General features: G+C 40.1%; 1 protein-coding gene across 4 annotated transcripts in view; it reads left to right on the top strand.

Annotated features, from left to right (window-relative positions):
* Window positions 1–25,126, top strand: part of LOC126458327 (nuclear distribution protein nudE-like 1-A) — a 166,543-nt gene that overhangs the window by 77,307 nt on the left and 64,110 nt on the right. For all 4 annotated transcript variants that reach the window (XR_007585614.1, XM_050095284.1, XM_050095286.1 and 1 more), the window contains exons 5-6: window positions 17,286–17,413; window positions 23,793–23,942. Coding sequence is in view for 3 of the 4 variants with exons in the window: in XM_050095284.1 (XP_049951241.1) it covers window positions 17,286–17,413; window positions 23,793–23,942 (278 nt within the window). In the remaining variant the exon portion in view is untranslated. The remainder of the gene's footprint in view (window positions 1–17,285; window positions 17,414–23,792; window positions 23,943–25,126) is intronic.

Here is a 25,126-nt window from a genome sequence, read left to right as displayed (position 1 = left end):
TGTTACGTATGTTTAACTATCACATACATTAAAAGTACGTAACCAGTGTCTCTCCAAATAGTCAACAAAGTATTGTGTAAAAATTTGAAGTAAATCAGTCAAAAACCTTTTGAGATATTTGGTGATTATGTTTCCCCTGTAAATATTACACATTCATCTTTGTATTATATATATTACAAATAGGTAGATGAAAACACACACATATTAAAGTGCAACATTGTGACAAAATTTCAAAGATATTGGTGAAGAACTTTAGGAGATAAGAGATTTTGAATAAATGGTCATTTACATTTTTATTTGTGTAGAAGTAAAAGTTTTCTTCAAAATCTTAAATCTCTGAAAATTGTTCACAAAGTCCTTTGAAATTTTGACACAGCATTGCATTTGATTATGTGTGTGTTATATAACTTTGGGGCACCATAAGGTGTATAAATCTACTATACATATTACATTTTTACTAACGCGCACACACACACACACACACACACACACACACACACACACACACACACACTCCACCGCAGGTATATAAAAGACAAGCATATTTAAATGCAACAATTCCAAAGGAATCTATGAAGAACTTTCCGGGATATAAGTTCGTGAGCAAATGAGCATTTAAATTTTTATTTACATAAATGGAATTTTCAGGTTGAAATGTTGACAGTTATGAAAAGGGTACATTGCTACTCACCGTAAAGATGACACAGTGTATTGTAGGCAGGCTCAACGAATAGACTGTTACTCAGAGAGCTTTCGGCTAGAAGCTTCTTCAGAAAAGAATGGAGAGCAGACACACAAGCAAGCACACCTCACACACTTGACCACTGTCTTTGTCTGCTCTTGCCAGAATTACTAACTAGTGCACTCCAGACAGACAGTTCCGAAGCTGTCAGAAGAGCCTATGAGAAAATGGAGTAGGCATTAATTTGATAAAAGGAATCAAATGGCATGGTGTGGTATATTTTTACAGCATGGCAGTGTTGTAACAAATATGTATGAAAAGACCACACTTAGAATCGTGGTTTGGATGGGGTCTTCTACTCGGTTCCTGTTTTGGTTTAGCTCTGACCCCTGGCCATTTGTATAGCCATTCGAACATCTTACTGTAGCTGTGTTACAGTATATTAAGCAAGGTTTGAATGATGAATTCTAGCTGGTGCCCATGCAAATTGTATGAATCAATCAATTGCTTTTGCAAAAGATTTTAATGGAGCTAAAATTGCAAAAACAGTCACCGTTAAATAACTCCACACTGGAGCAAGATTCATTGTTTGAATTTGGTCCACCAGTGTATTGTACTTGTGTTTAAGTTAAGTTTCAACCGTATGAAAGAATCTTGCTTGCTTTGCATTTTATCTACAAGAAAACACATTTTTCTGGGAGGTTTTTGAAGTGCACCACTTCTGTACTTAACTTCTATGAATCGGTTTGAATTTAGCACGAAGATAGATAAATTGATAAAGGTAAAATGATACTTTTTTGTCCAATGTTCTTTATTCGTTGTAGAGATATGATGGTTTAAAGTCTAGCTAAATGTAAAACGTAATTCTTTCATGAATTGACTGCATAGACTCTGATGGGACTATTTCTCTCCCAAACCTGAGACATGGGTGATGAGAGGTATAAAAACAGATATACACACACATTTATGTGCTTCTGGGGAGCGGAACACATCTACAATAGGAGTGGGTGAGGACCTATAATAGGAAATATCTCCGAGTGGGGAAGACTGTTTCCTAAACTTCAATGACACACCATGTCATATTGTACGACGTGACAAATGAAATTTGGATGACATGATGGCGTGTGTCATCTTACATGAATGACATCATATGTCATGTTACTGTACTTCACATGATGTGTTATGTAAAATGACTTAGGTACTAATACAACAACTGAAAAACTTCAATCGTGTTTAGATGTTGTGATCTAAATGTCTTTGTAGCTGCCAGATAAGTAAAAATGTCTTTTATATTCCTAACTCTGCCCAGGACATAGTCACCTTTTTTTTCTGCAATGATAGCATTTTTCATTCTAGTACTATAATATATTATGGAAAGAAGGAAGAATGAGGTCTTAGGACTGAGTGAGACAAAGGATCATGTAATGGTGCAGAATTTGTCAGTAAGACTGCAGATTATATCTGTGATGTAGCATATGTCAAAGAGACAATAGTTAAAACAATGAAGAAAGGTAAATGGAGAGATCCTGATTATTGTTCAGGTTTACGCCCTGCATGCAATCAACAGATTGGGGATGTGAAAGAACTTGTACAGGCAGACAATATAATTGGAAGATCTGAATGTCCAAGTTGGTGAGGACCAGGTATGGTATGAAAGTTCACTTGTCCCTTAGTGGCTTTCAAACCAGGAACAGAGAAGGTGAATACCTTCTAGACATCTGTCTGAGGATTAATTTCATAATTAGGGACACCTATTTGAGGAAATACACTAGCTACAAAACCACTGGGTATATTTGCCATGGGTAACAGAAATCTTTGGTAATGTCATCTCTAATAATGAAGAAGCCAGGCCTCATTCACAGAGGTGAAAGTTCTCCATGTGGAAATTTTGACAGTCACAGACTGCTTAGTGTCACTCTGAGAATTAAGGTAAGGTAGGAAGAAGGTGCAAACCAAAAATAAAAATATGGGTATTGGAAAAATCTGAGAAATGGAAGAAATATTAAAAGAAGACTTTGTGAAGAGTTACCCAGAAATGAATTGGCAACTGGAGAAGAAAAGTGGACAAAATTCCTTTCAGTGTGTAATCGAGAGAGAGAGAGAGAGAGAGAGAGAGAGAGAGAGAGAGAGAGAGGGAGAGAGGGAGAACTAGAAAGGTGCAGAAAAGAACATAGGTGGGCTTAAAGAATTAGATAAAAACTAGCGAAGAATGAAGAGTGATTTGAAATAGAAAACTGTTGGACAGAGGTTTCTGAGAAACTGCAAAAAGACTAAAAACAGCAAGAGACTGCTGTACATAGTCATGGGAATACATTTGCTCAAAAAAGAAAAAAGCTGTGGAGAAAGAAATGGAGCCATTACGTGACAACATGAGGACATAACAGAAAGAGATGAAGTATTATTTTGTACAAAGATACTGTATTTGTGTGAAGAAAGGCCACTCTTCTGTTTCAAATTTTTATTTGACAAATCATGGTGTGGCCTGTAGTCAGTATTTTTGTTCTCAGATCATAAATCGTCAATTTCAAAATGACACCTACACATACTTTATGAGCTGAAATTAGTACTGTTAAAAGTTATGGCTGTTATAGTAATACCAGCTGGGGAAGTTTCTCCCTTGGGGAGGATTTTCCAATTAAAAGCCACATACAGTGGCAGTTGTCGTCAATGCTAAACATCACTGTGCTTTTCAGCACCACATGTATATATTTGCACCCTATGTTCCCCTACATTATTTGCTGTAAAACTTTTCAACGTTCAACATATCAAAATTGACTGGTATTGGTCTGCATTCCCTGTTTGGGAATGTAAATAAAAAATGTGGCACTAACGTTGGATAATGTAATGCTGGAAAAATGTCAGACTGTTTTCGTAAGCTTGAGGCAGTTTTTGTGCTATTGTAGTTCTGCGATAAACAGATAGATAATTTCATTGCGTACATTGCCAAACTCGGTCATGCAGAACTGAAAATTCCATTGGTGAAGTATTTCTTTTACATGCTATTCCTTTCCGTATAGGCCCAAAGACACAGCATAATATTACTCAGTGCTGCTTGATTGTTTTACAGATTTGCCAACATAATTCAGTGTGTGTATCATGTACATAGTAGTAGTAGTAGTAGTAGTAGTAGTAGTAGTAGTACGTATAATTGGAGGTGTAGTGCCTGCTTTATCTGAACCTCAAGCACACAGAATGTTCTTAATGAAAACGGTGATTATGAGGACCATGAAGAGTTGGAAGTGTAACTCTTAGTTATGCAGGATTTGAAGAAGGGAGGGAGGGAGAGGAGAGGTGCAACTCAGTGTACCACGGAAGTGAACTTTCTCATAAATTTAGTAGTGTGGCCTATATTTGAGATTTACTTTTTACTAAAGTCTCGTGTTAAAAGAGTTCAAGTGTGGCCTATATTCACAGAAATATGGTATGTTAAAATAGAACTGATAGAGAAAGAAATAGGAAAATCGGAAACTCTGAGAAAGAGAGGAGTTACATGCCACTGTCTTGAAGAGGAAAATGCCTTTAAGAGCATGAACAAAGGCAAATCATCAGACATAGATGAAATACTGCAAAAATTATCAAATCTGCTGGAAATTGTGGACTCCACTAGCTGTATAGTATAGGTTAGTAAACACCATTTGGGAAGTCCTAATAGACTGGATAAAAGTTATTGTCGTCTTGAAAGGAAACGAGCAGAAGTATGACAACTTTAGAGGACCCACACTCCGGACTTAAATTTATGTAGAAAAATATTGAATACTGTTTAAAAAACATCTTTGAACAACAGCTTGAATGGCTTTAGACAACAACACACCACAGTTTTGGCATTACAATGATAACAAAAAAATACTGGGAAAAAGGAAAAGACATTATCCTTATCGTTCTAGATTGACACCTCACCTCAGGGCAAATGATGGGAATGCCTTGTAAGGAGATATGTGTTCTCTCTTTTTCAGCAAAGTAAATGTGTTGTACACCCACTGCCAGAGTTACATCCAGATAAGAGATGGCTATTCTGACTTGTTTCCCACAAGCACAAGGGTGCAACAGAATGGTGCATTTTTCAGGACGGTGCATTGTTACAGATCCTTTTCATCACTGTCATGGATGAAATGAAGAAGAGAGGAAACAAAAAGCCCATACGAATGCAACACGTTTGCTCTGCAGTTGATGTTATGCATAGAAGCACAGAAGTAATGCAACAAAAATTAAACACATGGAACCACCAACTAAAGCAGTTTGGCCTAAAAATCAACCACACAAAAACAGGTGTGATGTCACAAACCAAACAAAGATTACATGTAAACAACAATCTGGATAGAGAGAAGCCAGAAACAGTTTACTACTTTCAGTACTTTGATAGTATTGTAACTGTAGATGCTAAGACTGGCATGTAAATCAGCAATACATTTAGAACAGGAGTGGGACAATCAATTCTTGTAAGAACCAAGAAAACCCTTTATTAGGCATATTTTTGCCAGCATTACATATGCCCTTCAAACTTCTACCATCAACAGTAGAGACAGTGGTAGTCTCCAGGCCGAAGAAATGATATTCTTCGGGTCAATGCTTAAAAAGGTCTGGAAGAATAAATGAGATATGGAATTAAGAGTGTAAAAAAGCACAAGTGAATCAACCACTATATGAAAACATAAAGCATGACGGAACTAATGGTGTGCTTGTGGGTGTTATTTGGCTGAGTTGTTGTATCGGTTTTGTGCACAATATTTCAACTCAGCCATTGGTCTTTGAAATATTGTGCATAAAATAGAAACAACTCAGCCGAACACCTGGAAGTATATCATCAATCTGTCATGCCGATAAATACTGAGAGATCACTCCAAGGTTGACATGGTTTGGCCATATAAAGAGGATAGATCAAATGAGAACAGTTATTAAATGGCTTTACAAGGAACTTGAAGGTAAGAGACACAGAGGCTAGCCCAGGAAATAGCGAATTAACATCGCCAGATCACAGGTTAATGTAAGCACGAGAAAAGCCGTTGCAAATGGCAAATGCCGGTGCAGTAATAAAAACAGCCAGAATGTTTAATGCAAGTGTGCATGCATTGTGTTCTACAGGTTGTAGATGTCAGTCTGTGGGATGAAATTTCATGGGTGTTGCACTAGGGTGGTCAATACAGGGATAGTCAATGCTGGTTGTGGGTAACGCTGGAGTTGTCGTCTGATGATGCCCCATATATGCTCAATTGAAGAAAGACCTGCTGAATCAGTGGCCCAAGACAACATGGTGATATCCTTTACAGCATGTTGGGTTACGGCAGCAGTATGTGGGCAAATGTTATCTGTTGGAAAACACCCACTGGAATGCTGTTCATTAATGGCAGCACAACAGGTCAGATCGACAGCCTGACATACAAATTTGCAGTCAGGGTACATGGAATAACCACAAGAGTGCTCCTGCTCTCATACTTAATTGCACCCCAGCCCTTAACTCCAGGTGTAGGCCCACTGTCCAGGATGCAGACAGGATGGTTGCAGGCTCTCAACTGGCCTCCTAACCATCACACAGCCATCACTGGCACTGAGGCTGTAGCTTTCATTAGAAAAAACAATGGGTCTCCATTCTGCCCTCCAATGAGCTCTCGCTTGACACCACTGAAATCGCAAACTGGTGGTTTGGTGTCAGCGGAATGCCCTCTGCAGGGCATCTGGCACGGAGTTGTCCTTGAAGTAACCGATTTGTAATAGTTTGTTGTGTTACTGTTGTGCCCAACTGCTGCTCAGATTGTTGCTGCAGGTGAAGTACGATGCGCCGGAGTCATACGCTGAACACAATGGTCTTCCCTTTTGATAGTGCCATGTGGCTGTCTGAAACCCGTTCTTCTTCTGAGTATACATTACCATGACCACTGCTGCCAGCAATCATCTGCAGTGGCTGTATCCCTACCAAGTTGTTCTGCAGTATTGTAGAAAGAGCATCCAGCTTCTCATAGCCCTATTACCTGACCTTGTTCAGACTTTGTGAGGTGTTGATAATGGTATCTTTATCATTGTGAAGGCATTCTGGACTATCTACAGCTCGGCACGTTCACTCTCGGAAGTAACTAAAACTCATAACTGGTACAGTGTGTGTTTCAGGCAAACATGATTTACATCTTCAGAACGGTTCTACAAATGCCACTCTTATGGTACTGGCCCGAAATTTGAATAGGTATCATCTCAGATGTAGAAAGACACACACCAACTTTTGTTCATGTCACACAGTTCCTTGTTGGTGTTGCAGTTCTTTTTTCCCATCAGTGCTGTTTATAATGAATTGAACAGCAGTTACATTTACAGTAAGACAATAGGTTCAAAGAATTTAATAACCACCACCTTGAGTGACACCAATCCTCCATAACTCACACTCATCTTTGTCTCAAAGTTGGAATTGAATTGCCTAATACTAAAAGAGGATAACTGCTCAAAAATTGAAAATGCAGACTTTATTATGGAAATGATAGATTGCTTCTCAACTTTAAGAGGAGATGTTAAATCACAGACTGGTACAGAGTCTGCTGTACATATGAGCTTTTGTAAAACAACTTCTTCTAACACACACACACACACACACAACCACTGTCACTAGCCACCAATGCCGGACTGCGAACAACTGTGCCTGATGGAGGAGCTATCTGCGTGATACAGGGAGGATAAGGTTGGGGTGAGGAGGGGAAAGGATAGCTGGATAGGAGTGGGGGAGAGTGTAGTACTGGTTGTGGGAGCATGCAGGAGCATGGTAGGAACAGAATAAGGCTGCTAAGTGCAATGGGGAGCTTTGAGGGGATTGGATAGAGGGAAGGAGGGGGCATCTCAAGCCCGACAATACTGCCACTGACATAATTAATCTTAGACCTTCAAATTGCTCATCTTCCTGCCTCACTCTCGATAATTATCGCCTGTTTTTGCTGTACGTTCTTGTGTCACACAAACTTGTTGAACCTCAATCTACCGACCACCCATTTCCCTAACCCCACTCCCCTCCCATTCTCTACTGTTATTCCAGTATGCGCATCCTAACCACATCTAATACAATCGCATCTGCTGTCCCTCCTCTTCATACATGTGTGTTCACTGCCCTGAAACCCACATTCTCATCTTATTATTTATTTTTGTCTATGATCTCATTGTTTTTTCACATCGATTTTGGTTCATTTTTTACCTTTCACTATTGGCCCTTCTCCCCCAGGTTCCACCCTTTTCCCCCATACTTCATCAATTCTGTCTTTTTTGTGATTTTTTTTTCCCCGCGTATTTTTAATATTTGAGTTTTTTTCGCATGTATATTTACGTAGTTCGTGTTTTTAATCCATCATGGATCCTTTCTCCTTCCATCTGCACCAGTACAGGAAATTTTCCTTGTCAGTAGCCAAAACCCAGTCCCACATACTGTTCCTGCATGGCTTGTGAATCCCCCCCCCCCCCCCCCCCCCCCCACTTGGTCTTAACATCAAATTACCCATGTCTGACTGCAATCTCTCATTTCACAATGACCTCCATCTGTTCAAATTCTGCCAGTGCACAGTCCTAATCAGCCTACTTTTGCAAAATCGTGTGAATCAGGCCCAAAGTTCCTTGCAGTATCTCTTCTCCATCCATAAAATTCTTCTACTCTGTAATTCCAAATTCCTTTCTCCCATCTCTCCCACTGAAATTCTTACACCCCCCCCCCCCCCCTCCCAAGGAACTAGAGCAGTACACACAGTGCCACCTCAAGGAATAGTCCAACCTGTTTACCTCTTGCTTCTGCCTTGGACCCTCATGACCAACAAACCCTGCCTTGCTACATTTACCACATCCTCAGAAATTCCCTCCCACCACCATACAGAGTTTTGAATCCAAACAGACACGAAATACAGTCATGAAACTTTCCTCCTAAAACCTTTGTCCCACAGAACTATCAGTTCTTTCCGAAGGTCGTACCTTTCCATGCCATCATGCTAGACTTGTTAAAGGCCTTCTCTCCTTTTCCAGATACCTACATTGGTAACATTTTCTCACCACCAACCCTACCAACCAGACTCGACCAAAAACCAATGTTGAACTCTGCCTGACTCAGTTCACTCCTCCCATCGAACCGTGATCCACCCCTTTGCTCTCATATCTTCCCCTATTAACATTTGAGGATTTTTAATGACAAATCTTGCTTTACCATCAGTCCACAAAGCATTCGGCATCTGCTGAGAGAACTGCATCCACCACCTAAGCAGGTTATCGCGACACTATATCCCCTCTGCCCCCTTTCTCTCTCTCTCTCTCTCTCTCTCTCTCTCTCTCTCTCTCTCTCTCTCTCTCTCTCCCTCCCTCCCACTCGCCACCTCCCTCCCTCCCCTTCACCACCTCCCTCCCTCCCTCCCTCCCCCTCGCCACCTCCCTCCCTCCCATCGCCACCTCCCTCCCTCCCATCGCCACCTCCCTCCCTCCCATCATCACCACCTCCCTCCCTCCCATCATCACCACCTCCCTCCCATCATCACCACCTCCCTCCCATCGGCACCTCCCTCCCATCGCCACCTCCCCCCCATGCCACCTCCCTCCCCTCGCCACCACCCACCCTCCCCGTCACCACTTCCCTCCCTCCCTCCCTTCCCTCGCCACCTCCCTCCCTCCTTACCACCCTCCCTCCCTCCTCGCCACCTCCCTCCCTCCCTACCTTCCTCCCTCCCTCCCCTCGCCACCTCCCTCCCTCCCCTCGCCACCTCCCTCCCTCCCCTCGCCACCCCCTCCCTCCCCTCGCCACCCCCTCCCTCCCCTCGCCCACCCATGATAGGTGGGCTATCTGTGAAAGCATTCGCATGATCTACAAACTAAGCTGCAACCACTCTGCTGGACTTTACGTGGGCGTGACAACCAACAAGCTGTCCATCCGCATGAATGGCCTCTGACAAAATGTGGCCAAGAGACAGCTGGATCACCCAGTGGCTGAAAATGCTGCCCAACATTACAGGCTTCACTTCAGTGACTGCTTCACAGCCTATGAAGTCTGGATGCTTCATAACACCCAACACCAAAGTTTCTCAGTTGCACTGGTGGGAACTCTTCCTGCAATGTATCCTACATTCCATTACCCCCTCATGGCCTCAGCCTTCACTAGTCCCTGTCTTTCCCCCACCTATCCCCTTCCTTCTGCCCATTCCAGCACTACACAGCCTTCTATTTCACCAACTCACACATTAATCTCTCCCTTTTTACCCTCCTTTACATGCCTCCTTTCCTTCCCCCCACCCACCCCACCTCCAAAATCCCCGTAGAGACCCCAACTGCACCTAGTGGCCTTACTCTGTCCCCATCACACCACTGCATGCTCCCACAAGCAGCTCTACACACACCTTTACACCTACCCTGCTATCCTTCCCCCTCCTTGCACCAAACTTCTCCTCCCTGTGCCATTCAGATAGCTTCTCCCATCAGGCACAGTTGCTCACTGTCCAGCCTCAGTGGTTAGTGACAGTAGTCGTGCCCATGCACGCGTGTGTGTGTGTGTGTGTGTGTGTGGTTTTTTTTTTTTTTTTTTTTTTTTTTTTTTTTTTTTTTTTTTTTTTTTTTTTTCTTCTTCTATGTTGGAGGAAGAAGTTGGTTTTGTTCGATAGTTCATACGTGTAGCAGTCTTTTTGTTGTACCTGTTTGCAACTCTTCACTATATGGTGAATAGCAATCTGCCGTTTTCATAAAATCGTCATTATTTCATCCTTGATTTTCCATTGTTTGAAAATGCAGATTTTGTCAGTTTCTGTTGTTGGAGATACAGATGCATCAATTGAAATGAAAATGGGAGGCCATAATTGCCTTTTGTGCTTGTGTAGAGCAGATTTAAATCTGCAGTTATTTCTAATAGGGGATAATTCAAGAAGCTGTCATGTTTATAAAATTGTGGCAGGCTTGGAATCGTGCTGAAACAATCGGAATGTCAAAATCACAATCGTGGTTGTATTGAAAGGTTATTTTTATTAATAAACAGCGGTAAATTTAATGGAGTCTACCTGTGTTTCCTAATTGGAGGGCACTCTTACGTTCAATCACTTGACTGTCACTTGGGCATCATGAAAAGGAAGTAATGAATGTGTGACTGAGTTCTCAGTCCAGATCAGTATACATCATGTGTGACTGAATCTAGCTGCATTGGTTGCTTTAAAGTTTGTGCAGCAAAAACAAGAGAAATATCTGATGGATCCTTTTATACAGTAACAGAAGTGGATGATGCTGACTGAAAAGTGACTAGAACCAATCATTTCTTGTATGAACTTAGGGGACTTTCGTGAACACTTGAAGTTATAAAGATAACAGTAAACATATCCGTTGGACATTGGTTTAGGTTCAAAAGCACTGGGAAACTATAAGTCATTTGTTTATCATTTTAATGTACTTTTTCTGTGTAATAGTAAACTCCAGACAGACATATATACTTTACCTCACATTTATTGCACTCAAAATACTGTCATTCATTAAATATATGTTTTTACTTTTCATGTAATTTAAAGGAGTACCTTATAATATATTTGCCACCTCATTTATTGCTGAAAGGGGATAACTCCACGTGATAAGTCACCATTGCAGCTACAAATATTTTTCAAACTAGGTAATATTAGACTTAAACATTTCAGCAAATGAACTGTTTCACACAGCAGAAAGAAATTTGCCATTAAATTGTTAAAAAGGTTGACGAATGTGCCTTCTTCCTGCTGAATATTTTATCAAACTGAATTGTCACCTTTTAAAAACAAGCGATTCAGTTGATAATCTTTTTCAAATTTCCAATCCAAAGAAGACATTTCAGTTTTTGTTAAGCAATAAAACTGTCATCTATGTGTCTGTATTAATTATTTATTTAATTTGACCAGGTTTGGTGGTATGTACACCCCCCTAGATACAGGTGATACAACATTAGCATCATTTATTTGAAAAATGCAACATCATAATATCAGTAGAACCTATGCGAAACAAAGTTACATGACAAAAACTACTCAATAGAAACTCAACAATGTAGGAAAAGAGGACATGTTAAGTTGCAGACATGTTAAGTTGCAGACATGTTAAGTTGCAGACATGTTAAGTTGCAGACATGTTAAGTTGCAGACATGTTAAGTTGCAGATGGGCACAATTAAAGACACGTATGTAAAGCTTTCGGTTGCAGTCTTCATCAATAAAAGTGGACCCACACCATTGACACTCATCGGCAAGTGTACATCACACGCACACAACCACCAACTCCAGCTTCTCACATGTTGGCCCGAGATGCTGGAGTTGGCAGTTGTGTGTGCGTGAAGTGTGCGTGCTTGCTTGCTTGTGTGTGTGTGAATGATGTGTGTCCTCTTTTACTGTTGAAGGCTGTGGCTGAAAGCTGTAAGTAGGTGTCTTTTAATTGTGCCTGTCTGCAACTTGACATGTCTTTATGTAAATATGTCTGTTTTTTCCTACATTGTTGATAAATGACTCGATGGATGAGGCGCAAGGAGCTAAAATTATACATGATTAATGGAACTGGAACTTACATACCATTATATTGTGGAGAGTGTTATTAGCAAATTATAATTTTCATTCATTTTAATTCTAATTTGCTAACACCACCTTGTGTAATATTATGGTATGAAAGCTCCAGTTCCGTCAATGAAAAATTATGTTAGCTAGTGGTATGTTGCACCAAATTAAATTATACCAGTGCATGTTGCCCATGAAATCCAAAACCATAACAGAAGCTTATGTACTAATGTATTTACTGCTGAAAACCAAATGGCTAAAATGATAGGTCTATTGCGGGGTAAGAGCAGCAGCTACTCACATATTTTGAGTAAGGCATAAACATTTATTAAAACGTGTGTAGTTCAGTTAGGCAAATTGTGTCACATAGTAGAAACATCAAAATAGTGTAGTAACAAGGAATCCTATCTGTAGAATAACATATAAAGTCCATGACCTAACAACAGGATATATGCAGCATCATAAGATTAATAGTAACTAATTTGAAGCAAACTTACGTTGGTTGCCTAATACAAGGTCCAGTCACATTAATATGACCAATGCCTGTGTTCGACATCAATGTAACATAACCACTCACAGAAGAAAGGTGGCAGCACTCTATAAAGCATGTTGGTGGGACACAGAAAACAATGCAGCTATTGCCGTAATTAGGTAATGGACAGGTTTATCTGAAGCCCAAAAGGGCATGATCATTGGCTTTCGGGCCAAGGGTGGAAGCATTTCCGAAATGGCTAAGTTTGTAAACTGTTTGTTTACCACCTTGGTTAATGTGTACAGAGTGCAACAAAATGGCGCTATCCAACACCAACGATGAGGCAACTGTGGTTTACTCGTGCCATAGATGACAGCAGGAACAGAGACTGGAGATGTTTACTGGCAAAGAGAAGCTCAATTGTTGAGCAACTGATTGCCCAGATGAATCGAGGGGCTGTCAACAGTGTCTCCTCAATAACCTTTCAGCGTACATTGGTGCATATGGCCCTCTGCAGCAAGCACCGGATTCACACATCCATGCTGACTGCTGTTCATTGGCAACAAAGGCTGGAATTTGTGCAACAATACTGCTACTGGACGTCCACTGAGTGATGATAGGTGGTCTTTTCAGATGAAAGATGACAGTTGGCTTGCACGATGAGAAACGTCTGAATGCAAACACCCTGCAACAATCATCGGAAGGGTTCAGGCTGGAGAAGGGTGCATCACAGTCTGGGGAATGTTTTCATGGTTTCCATGGATATCATCATTCTGGAAGGCACAGTAGGTCAACAGTTATGTATCTATCCTTGGGGCCATGTCCACTCCTACATGCAGCATGGCGGCATTTACCAGCAGGACAGTGCAGTGCGCCAGACAGCTCGTAGTGTATGTTCATGATTTGAAGAGCACCAGGATGAGTTTACGATACTCCTCAGGGCACCAATCTCCCTGGATTTAAACCCAATCGAGATTCTGTGGGACCACCTTAATCGAGCTGTTTGCACCATGGATCCTCACTCGAGAAACCTAGCGCGACTGACCGTGGCACTGAAGTCGACATGGCTCTATATCCCTGTCAATACCTTTCGGATCCTCACTGACTCTCTTTCTGCATTTTCCACAGCATTCCGAGCTGCAAGAAATGGGTATTCAGTTTTTCGACAGGTAGTGATATTAGTGTAACAGGACAGTGTATTATGCTATAAGAAATATATCTGTTCTTGCTACCAGCAGAATCATAAAACCATAAAAGAACCATAATCACAGATGTTATTCCATAGTAACAGTGGACCTCATTACTACCCTATTTAGATGGTTCCACGGTATGATTCAATTTGTCTAACTGAACTATGTATGTTTTGTTGTACCTTATTCAATAAATGTGATTTACTGCTGTTACAGAACAGTACACCTATTGTTTCAGCTACTTGGTTTTCAACAGTAAATACATCTGTAATTATGGTTCTTTTTTGGGTTTAGGTTTTTATTGGTAACACAAACTGATGCAATTTCATGTGGTTCAATATACCATTAGCTAACGCGATTTGTTTCATGTGGGTACAATTCTCATTATGACATTACATTGTTGGATAAGTGATGCTGATGTTATGTTGACTGTATATAGTCACAATTAATTAAAAAATAAAGTCAAACAACTGACGGTATTATTTGTTGCTTCATGTATATTCATCAGCTGTTGTCCCAAAATCCATTTGAAGATGGATGTACGAAAATTCTTTAAATTTCGCTTCTGATAGAGGAGGAAGTACTCACAGAGATACTTGAAATATTCTCCACCTTAAGGCTTTCACAGACTGATTCATTAGATCCAATTTAATGTGTTTAGGTGATGGTAAAATTTTTCCAGGTCCATGAGGTTTTTGCACAAAACGACTGTGAGGGTTTTGCACAAAACGACTGTGAGGGTTTTGCACAAAACGACTGTGAGGGTTTTGCACAAAACGACTGTGAGGGTTTTGCACAAAACGACTGTGAGGGTTTTGCACAAAACGACTGTGAGGGTTTTGCACAAAACGACTGTGAGGGTTTTGCACAAAACGACTGTGAGGGTTTTGCACAAAACGACTGTGAGGGTTTTGCACAAAACGACTGTGAGGGTTTTGCACAAAACGACTGTGAGGGTTTTGCACAAAACGACTGTGAGGGTTTTGCACAAAACTACTGAGCAAGAAAGATTTGTCATTGTAGTTAAGATATATACTAAACGTTGTCACCACCCCACTGAAAGTTCAACTTCATAACCTCATTATTTGTAATAAGAACAGTGGTTGTAAAGTGATCCTAAATGGCTGGAATTGCAGCTCTCAGTGTTTGCAGGTCCATCTCGGTCCCTTTCTCAGCAAGTATTGTGGACATGCAATGAACATTTGAAGTCCAGTACTTTGCAGAAAGCTGTTGATGATGGCAGTACACAAAGCTGCTCATCTTCAGTAGGTCGGACAACATAGAAACTGTTTGACTGCAGGCATGTAGCATGTTCTGACAAATCATGATTTTGCTTCTTTTAAAATGATTCAAGTTAAAGATTGCACCAATATCCTTACAAAGTGTTTGACACACAGCATACATAGGGTGTGGTTCAGGCCAAAAGTGGGTCTGTGATGTTTTGGGTGTGTTTTCACTACCATGCCTCTAGATCAGTCATTCAGTATACTATGAGCATGATCCGGGATATTTATGTCAGCGTTCGTAGTGTCCAAAAATATTCTGTGAACTCTCCCATCTTCCAAGATGACAGCAGCTGTGTTCACAGGCACACTTTCCTGGTTTTATGACCTGTCTGGCACCCTGCTCTACTTTGACTGACCTGCTAAATCACCCAGTCTTAATCCGTATAAAATGTCTGGGTCTATTTGTAATATCATCTGAAATGTAGCGTTTTTTATCCCCATAATATGGTAGCTGTGGGGAATCTGTTCACCAATAAGTGGCTCCAGGTAGTTGTAGTGTACCTGAAGAAACTTGTTGTGCTCTTCGTTGCTGAATTGAGCCCATTATGATTAGAGATGGTGTTCCGAGGTATTAGTGTGATGCTTCCACTTCCTATAGATACTAGAACGTGCAATGCACTATGAAAGCAGAAGATTTATAATACTCCGTTGCTGCTTTGCGATTAGTGGCTGACAGTTTAAGACAATGTTGAGGAACTGATAGGTAGCTGCAGATGATTTGTTTGGTGTAACAGACATATACAGGGGTCATTCAGTAAGTAATGCAACACTTTTTTTTCTGAAAGCAGGTTTGTTTCATGCATGATGCCAATGCAACATATTATTCCCCATGCTTTTGGCTGTAAAGCCTATTTTTCCACATAATCTTTAATCAGTGCGATGGCTTTATGCCGCTTTACTGGGGAGACTGTATGCCAGTATGGTATCACTCTACTGGTAGATGACAGAGCCAACATCTTGCTGCATCAACCACCTTCCAATCATCATTTGGGCAAAGAAATGAAACTTGGAAGTTGTACTGTGGATGAGGAAGAACAGTTCAATGAAGTTTTGTGAGCCGCTCTTGGGTGCGGAGATGTGTCTGAGGCTTTATGTTATGAAGTTCGTTAGCATATTTGTGGTGATGAGCCCACTAAAGTCGTTTCTTCCATTTTCTGAGAGTAGTACAATGCACACCAGAGTTGATCGTTGCACTGTGAGGGAGGACATCAAACGGAATAACCCCTACAAATTTCCACAAGACCGTCGCCATGACTTTACTGGTTAGGGTGTGACTTTGAACTATTTCTTTAGAGGAGAGATAGTGTGGTGCCACTCCACAGACTGCTGTTTTGTTTCCAGTTCAAAGTGATGAACACATGTTTCATCGCCTATGATGATGCTTGACAAAAAATTATCATGATCAGCCTCATAATTACAAGCAATTCCATACAGACGGTTCTTCAGTGCTCTGTATGGTCTTCCGCTAGGCAGCAAGAAACTCAATGGGCACACACACCTTTGAGTACCCCAACTGGTGGAAGAGAGTTCAGCACTACCAATGACAATGTCTGGTTGAGCAGCAAGATGTTTTATTGTGATCTGTTGATCACTTCGGATGAGAGCATCCGCATGTCCCAACATTGCAGGAGTCTCGGACGTGTGCGGCTGGCCGGGACACAGAAGATCAAACAGGTTTGCACGACCTTGTTGCGATGGCGACAGTTGCCTTGCCCAATGACTCACTATGCTTTTGTTCACTGCCAAGTCTGTAGGCATTCTGCAAGCACCTTTGAATATCTGCGATGTTCTGGTTTTCCACCAGAAGAAACTCGGGGAGAGTTCTGTTTGAAACGCACCTCTGTTACTGTCACCTATCTGAACTTTATGAAACTATAGAGGCTAAAGCTGGAATATTTCACGATGTCCCAAAACAAATTTCACATTTTTCAGGTGAAACTAAATGAGAAAAAAATTGATTCATTACTTATTGAACACCCTCATAGCTAATAGTCAATGGATCATTTTTTCACAAAATAATGTTTCTTGTTTTGTGTTTTATGTGTACACTTACAAATACAATTTCTGATTTTTGTCTCCTGCTTTTAAAACACGTTATGTTTACGAGCTTCTAGTTTTCTATATATGTCTGTCTTTCAATATCATTGTTGTTGTTCTGACCAGATTTGTTTTCATGCAGGGCAATGAGCATGTCAAAGGGAGAGACTGAACTCAAATTAAATGCCCAGATAGAGAGAGATGCCCTCTTGGAGTGTGAACACGAAGAACTTCTAGCAATGGTCCAGAGGTTGAAAGATGAAAAAAGAGGTTAGTTGTCATATTTTCTCTCTTTCACCAGTAAGTCTCTTTAAAATATCTTATACATGATCTCACCAGGATGTGTGACATTTTGCTTTGCCTTGAGACATTGTACAGTATTTTTGCACCATTAAAGCAAGTTTGTGCGCTTCATTGCTGCAGAAAATAATCAAATGATCCTCTGTAGCATAGTCTTCCACAGCATATTCCTACGGTAACATTTAAACTGGACTTGGGAGTGGAAACTTGGTTGTGGAAGTTTCTCTGGCAAGGATTTAGCAATTGTTGTGCACTGTTTTTTGTCTCCAGATGGTGTGTGAATGATTTGGGTTAAATTCAAAGTCACTCAAAAATTTTATGAGATATTGTTGATACTAATCCGTCTGTTCGATGGGGGTGTTTTGTGCAGTGCATTCCTTGATGTTGAGGTAGGCATGTGCATGAAATATGTTATGATCCATAAAAGGTAATTAATTGGCTGTGATCAGTTGGAGTAGCAGGTCTGTACTCAATGCCCAAAAAGTTGAATGTACTGGAAAAGGGCAAACAAATTTCAGAGTTAAATGTATTACTTTGTTTATTGAAGAGTGGCAGAGAAATCAAGCATTGCTCAGGTATTTATTTATAGCTGAGCATCCACATCTGTACCATGCAGCTGTTGGCTTCTGCTTAATGTTTATGATGTCATATCTCCTGAATTGTGTCGTACAAAGACTTTTTTTTTTTTCCAGATACATTCAGTGGCATACGTGGAAACTGTGTGCCAAATATGTTGCAAATGGGGTGTGTAGCCACAAAGTAATAAATTTATAAAAGTCACACATGATGTGTCAGTTTTCACACATCTCAGTGTTTGATGGCATATCCTCTGAATGGCGTGTTGTACAATGATATAATTTTGCAGTTACATTCAGTGCTATGTTGTATACTGTCTGCAAAATGTGTTGTGAAAAAAGTTAGTAGTAAAGAAGTAATAATTTATATCATCATATCTTATGTGGAACTTCTACTGATTGAATAGCGGAAAGGAAGTAAGCTACAAACCTTTTTTTTCCTAATCATTTTGTAGGGGTTGTCCACAAGGAAAAAATTTGTAAAGGTTTGAAATTACATGTGAAGTTCGTCGCAAGTTGGCAAGTGCTCTCATTCACAAATATTCTGTGAATAAATTCTGGGAGTTCAATGCATCACATTATGCTTCTTTTTCATCTCCACTCCCAAACCTTTGATAAGCAGGAGTTCTTACCACCACAGTGATTGTTGCCTGACTGCAAGGGATATGTGTATGAAGTTTGGTTGAAATCAGCCCATTGGTTTAGGAGGAGATGTGGAACGAACACACACACACACACACACACACACACACAATTTTTATAATGTGTATGAATGACATGACAAAGCATTCTCTGATGTAAAATCTGTATATGAGATTAAGGCCAAAGCCTGATTTCGTATCTTGGTGCATTGACTCCAGGAGTATGGTCAGTTTGCATATAAGTAATAAAACAGGGTGTAAACGACCCAGGAGATCTGGGAATAACCCAGGAATTTTTTCATCCGTGAGAAAACCAGGAAAAACCCGGGATTTTTTTAATTAAATTTTTGTAATTTCGACTGGTAAAAAACAACACTCTAACAAAGGATATTACTGTATCCCCCTACTGCAGAATAATATTGCAGCAATAAAACATGAACGAGAGAAAAAAGGAAAATAAAACTTAAGTTGCAATGGAAATGCGCCATATACAGCAACAAAACACAGTGCTCATACAAGCGTCTATCAACAGCAAAATGTGTCAAAGGATTTAGGAAGACTGTGCAATGCTTCATAACAACAAGCTGCCTCTGATGAGCGTGATGTCACAACTGTTGACATTAGATTCGTTTGAGGAGTTGCGAACGGGCTCATGCACGTGGGCGTTGAGTTTTCTTGGGAGAAAAAACCTAGTTTCACAAAGTACCTAGTATCCAGAACATGTTGGTCTATCGATTATTCATATGATTTTGAAACAAATCCCTGTCGGTTTTTGAACATATTCTTTCTGAATGAATCATAAGTTCATCAGGTTACCTTCCATTAGGAAAGTTGGTGCACTCAGCAACTGTGATATGATTTATGAATTATAGAGCGCAGCGAGCAGTTGCGCCCCCCCCCCCCCCCCCCCCCCCCCTCTCCTTCCCTCCGTCCAGATTTCGGCTAGTGCCTAGCCATTATCAGTGCCCTATTTTCTAATCTCGATTCATGTCAGTTCCCTGTTGTTTAGATCTTTGGTTCAAAGGACTGTGACTGACTCCAGGACAACAGGGAACTGACATGAATAGAGAGTAGAAAATAGTGCATTGATAATGGCTAGGCACTGGATTTGCCAAATAAAACCTGCAAAAAAGGAGTCTGATTGCTGCACTCTATAATTTATAAAGAATCGTTAGTTGATTTTTGGATACGTGCATAGTGTACGTCATGTCTCTGCCAGGGGAATCCCTGTCGCATCTAGAAAGAAACTTTCCTGCAGACAGAAGGGGACGGGGCTGTACGAGTTGAGTGGAATAAGGCCGAACGGGTGAATGCCAATTGCTGTTTGTTTAGGTGGCTGATTGGGTTTGGGAATGATCAGCGTTGTTATAATTACCAGTGAAGTCCATGGAGTCAGACTACCAGAGTGGAAATAAACAACTAACATGAATAACAGGTAAGAAAGATTATGCATTATCTTCTTGGTGTATCCAAGAAAATGAAATTTTGATTTGGCCAGACTGCTACACTAGTAACGGCCAGTTGAAGAGACCCTGGTAACAGCCACCTAAGTTCTATTTTGGGAATAGCACGGAAAACGCATTGTACGAACAAGTAATAACCTAACCAGAGAATAAATGCGATATAACTAAGCTGTGATTGTGGCAGGGTTAGTGAAGTTAACAGGAGAATAAGTTTTGACACTGTGCAGGAATAGTTACAGAATTAGTGATGACAAGATCCTTCGTTAGAATGAGGAAGGAGAAGAAATGAGGACATCACACAAAGTATGGAAGAATATGACTATTCCAAATTTGTAAAAAAAATTCTGTACTGCTACTTTTCGATGTCATGCTTGAGAAGCTGGAGCATATGAATGAAATGTGAAACTATTCTGAACATAAAGCTTTTTGCTTGTAGTAAGCCTAATAGGCATTTGATACTGGTACTTTGTGAATTATATTCTGTTGTGTTAAAAAAAAGTGACCGTTCATGTGAAAACAGCCTCATTTGTTTGGTGTGTGTTACAATTGCTGCCATATTAGACAGGCCTGTTTCGTTTTCTCTAGCAGACAGTGACAAAATACACGTAATCAGATCAAGAAACCACACCAGTCTTGGGTGCTGTTTGTATTAACACCTATTCAGTATCAGGTCCCGACATTTCATTTTTTCATGCTGTGTGAAGAGGCGTGGCACTGCACTTTGGCACAGTTAAGACCAAATAACGTGTCTTACATTTCCTCGAACACGTTTTATACATTAGACTGTTCTGAAAGATGTGCGCTACAAAATGAACTTACATTTTTTATTTTATTTCATTTTGATCATCCTATCTCAAACACTCGAGGGGGGGGGGGGGGGGGGGGGGGGGGGGGGGGGTGGGAATCCGGTGCTGATGCATAGATCAGTCTCAGTTGTAGGGGGGAGGTGGATAGTCTCCACATGTCCGATGTTTACATTTACTAATTTTGTTGTTTCCTCTTCGTTTATTGCTCTCACGTCAATTGAAAACAAAACGGATTTCTGTGGCCGGGAGCTATCAAGTGAATTAAAATAAATTCACATAATTACGGAAGGCTAACATATGTTATTAGTTTCAGATTTTATTTTATTTCTACCTTTCTGACAGTCAAGCATTAATTGCCTTGCAGAACAATGAAGTTATTTTTGTTGGTTTGCTAAGTAAATTTGGCTTTTATTAATCTTTTCTGCTGAGGCAGTCAATTTATTTGAAGCGGAGTGTTTAATTCCTCGCTATTGGCTAGTTTCAACTGTTCGCTGCATTTCAAAAATGCATATTTTCATCTTATAGCATGTATGGCATTATGCCATAATAAAGAACCAAACACGAGATAATTCAGTACTGGCACTCCAAGAAAATTTACATCCGAATCTGGACATGCAAATGTGCACTTCTTGAATTACCCTCTGATGTCTTGTTTCTTTCATGACATAATGTAAGATCTTTTAATGTTTTAACATATGGGCTTCCTGTGTCATTTTAGCTGCGCAAGTGTGGTGATGCCTGGCATGTGGCGCACTCTGGCAACAATCCTGAAAAAATCAAGGCCCCCCCCCCCCCTCCCCCGCTGTCCACATATACACCCTGTAAAAGTTTTGTCTTTGAGATGTAGTGTACAGTGCAGGTATATTGACCTGAACATTGGCATATTGCGTCACACAAGCATTAGAAGAACTGTTGTAGTGATGCACTGTGGCTTAGCATTCTGGCTGCAAATATCCAACTTAACTTTGGCCTGACACTTTGTTGTAATTCTAATAGTTTTGGCCCCCGTCTGACGTGGGTCAAAGACCTCTTCAGACCATTCACTGTTGTAGTGATGCACTGTGGCTTAGCATTCTGGCTGCAAATATCCAACTCAGCTTTGGCCTGACACTTTGTTGTAATTCTAATAGTTTTGGCCCCCGTCTGACGTGGGTCAAAGACCTCTTCAGATCATTCACTTCATGCCAGAGTTTGGCAAGATGTGATGGCTGATGCTTCATATTTCAGTTAAAATATGGCACAGCACTCGCATCACTGCTGCACTGGGTATACAGTGCAGTGTGTCACAGTTGGATATCGCAGCATTTTCTCCCTCTTTCTCTATTCTGCCTACCTCTTCCCATCATGTTACTCACATAGTGCGGTGCTACCACATGCCTATGAACAGAACAAGCACTATTGCCACATCGCTATTCTGTCTCCCACATTCTATAATCCTCCCTTTCACTCCCCATGTCCTTACTCACATCGGCTACAACCTCTGACCCCTTTACTCATTTAAGTTATTTCTAATCTACCAATAACTTGTTGTTACCCAGTTTTATGCTCTGTGTGACAACTTTGGCACTAACATGTAATAAGTTTGCTTTGACCTTTGGAGGAGAACGATGGTGGTAGTCATGTTTTAGTTTATTTGAACAGATAACTAGTTTTGGCTTTTGAATTCAGTTAATGCCGAAGGAGCCCTTTGTCAGTCTGATATAAACTGATTATCAATTTGAATAAAATAAACTGGAAGCAAGAATGAATTTTACGATTAACTTTGATCGTGTTCTTGGAGGAAATAGGACTTCAGTCTGGCACAGTAGGTTGTTGAAAAACACAGCAATAATAACAGAGTAAAGTTGCTAGCAACTGTCAGATATGATATTGTCAGCAGCAATCAAACCCAACACTGGTTGCATTAAGAATTGAGACAATTATTGGGATGTGAGAGAAGGTTGGTTAAGAAGACCAGAACCCATATTCTGAAGACGTTCGTGTAATCAAACTTCTGGGTTATTCGGTCCTCATGAAGTTTTTCACCCTGACAGCCATTGTAGGATTTGTTCAAACTTAAAATTGATAGAACCTTGTCAGAGAAACCCACTGCATTATAACTGAATTTCAAGAATATGTCTTGTGGAAGATGGACACAGATTTGGTAGAGAGGCTGATTAAAAGAATGCCTATGAAGTTGAAATCTTGTTTTATAATGCCCTTAACACTGATCTCTCCTTTCCATTTTTTTGGAATACATGTTACCTGAAAGTATATAAATTGTTTTTAAGTCCATACTTGTAAATAACAACTGGCAATGTTTGAAACCTGTTTCAATTTTTAAACCACTTATGAAGCTGTATACTATTTAAGACCTTCAAGCATAGATATGGGTTATGTGATACCTAAATGTAAACACTACACAAACAGTGTAAAAAAATGGATTTTTTCTACTCATAGTAACCAAAACTACCCAGATGAAATCTGAACATGCAACCAAAATTCATGTGAAATCTCAACATGCTAAGCTTTTGCTCTACATTCTTGATAGAGTGTAAAGAAGCTAACACTATGCTCAAAAGTGTAAAGTTGCTCTCATTTTGGAAACTAACATACTAAAGACTGCTGCAGTAAAGTAATATCCTCAGGTCACACGTATCTTGTTTTAAGTTAGTTCGAGAACCTCTCTCTTACTGTTCTGTTAGAAGTTAGGTCATAACATCATCACACAGCAAAGGCAAAGTATTGTACGTATTAGGCAGAGTTTAATGCATTTATGTATTTCAGTTATTGCATTCAGGGAACTAAAAATTTTTACAATAAAAAAATTGCAAGAAAAGAATGATCTTCATACTGTAAATAATTTTCCTTCTATTCTGTTTCAGATCTGACACATGAACTGAAAGCAAGGGAACGCATTGGCCCTGTTTTCGACAATGACAAGTCTGTTTTCCCGGGCTCTCCACTAGATTCCAATCGGTTAAAAGTGGAGATGCAGACACAAACCACTGCAGTTCAAGGTTCCCCACTCAAAAGTAAGCTGAACGCCTCCTTGACGCGTACTCGGTCATTGGGCCGTTTCTTGAATTGCATGCGTACAAGGCCTTCCTCAGCAGTTCCTTCTGACTAGCAACTGATTATTGCTAGCTGTGAGCTATCTTGCCGTCCTCTAAGTTGTAGTGTGTTGGTCTTTCAACATGCTCGAACAGTTGTCTTTCAGTGTAACCAAATGGTAGATTCGCAGTTGCCTACTTGATTTTTATCCTTGTAAATTATGTAATAACATTTTTAAAAGCCTGAATACATGTGATATGTATTTTAAGTAACTAGGTTCTAGACTTTAGAAACTGTCTTTCTAATGTTGCACATCCTTTAATAAGATCTTGGTGGGTGGGAGAATTTGTTAATAAGAGATGATTGCTGTTGTATGAGTGATGCAACCAGAAACAGTGAAAAAAGTAAAAAGCTTGAAACCTTTGAGCTTTGTAAGTAATCATCATGAATATAAACTGAAGAAAGATATACACATTTGGTTTTGATGATGAAATCGCGTGTTCAGTTATTATAGAACAGTGGGAACAAAATTGATGCTCAGAGTTTTCAAGCTATTTGGATTCATCATTTTCTGCGTATCAGGTGAGTACTGACATATCATCCACTCAGATTTAATGGCCTCAATGGTTCCTTCCTTGCTCCTGTAAGCTTGTAATTTTTTTCTCTCATCCCTGCTGCATGTTAGTAAAAAATAAACTGTAATTTAGTTTCCAAAGATTTTTTGTTTAGTATTATGGAGACATAGATAAATCAGCTGAATTTTATAGTGGTTAAGTGAAATCTGAACTGCAGTGACAATCTAATAGGTTAATTGTACTAGAGGGCTGTAAACCTTTCTCTGTGCATAATGTAGTTCCATACAATCACTGACAGATAGTTATACTCCAGAAAATAAGTGTTCTGGACCCAAAAGAATTTGTGTCATTTTGTTCCATCTGAAACTTTGAATATAGTTACCTTTTGGATGTCTTTGTCTTTTAGTATGTTCTAGAAACAAGTAAGTGGCAATAACACATCAACTGGCAAATACCTTTTTTTCCATATCAGGTATTTTTAGTGCTGTGATTTATCGTACAGTAAAATATTGTATGTACAGTAAGATTGTTGTACAAATGTGTCTGCAATCACTGTAAATGTATTTATTTGGACACTTGTTGCATGTTTA

This window comes from Schistocerca serialis, chromosome 2 (genome assembly GCF_023864345.2).
Source record: "Schistocerca serialis cubense isolate TAMUIC-IGC-003099 chromosome 2, iqSchSeri2.2, whole genome shotgun sequence".
In the NCBI taxonomy this organism is placed as follows: Eukaryota; Metazoa; Arthropoda; class Insecta; order Orthoptera; family Acrididae; genus Schistocerca; species Schistocerca serialis.
This window is presented reverse-complemented; position numbering and strand designations above follow the sequence as displayed.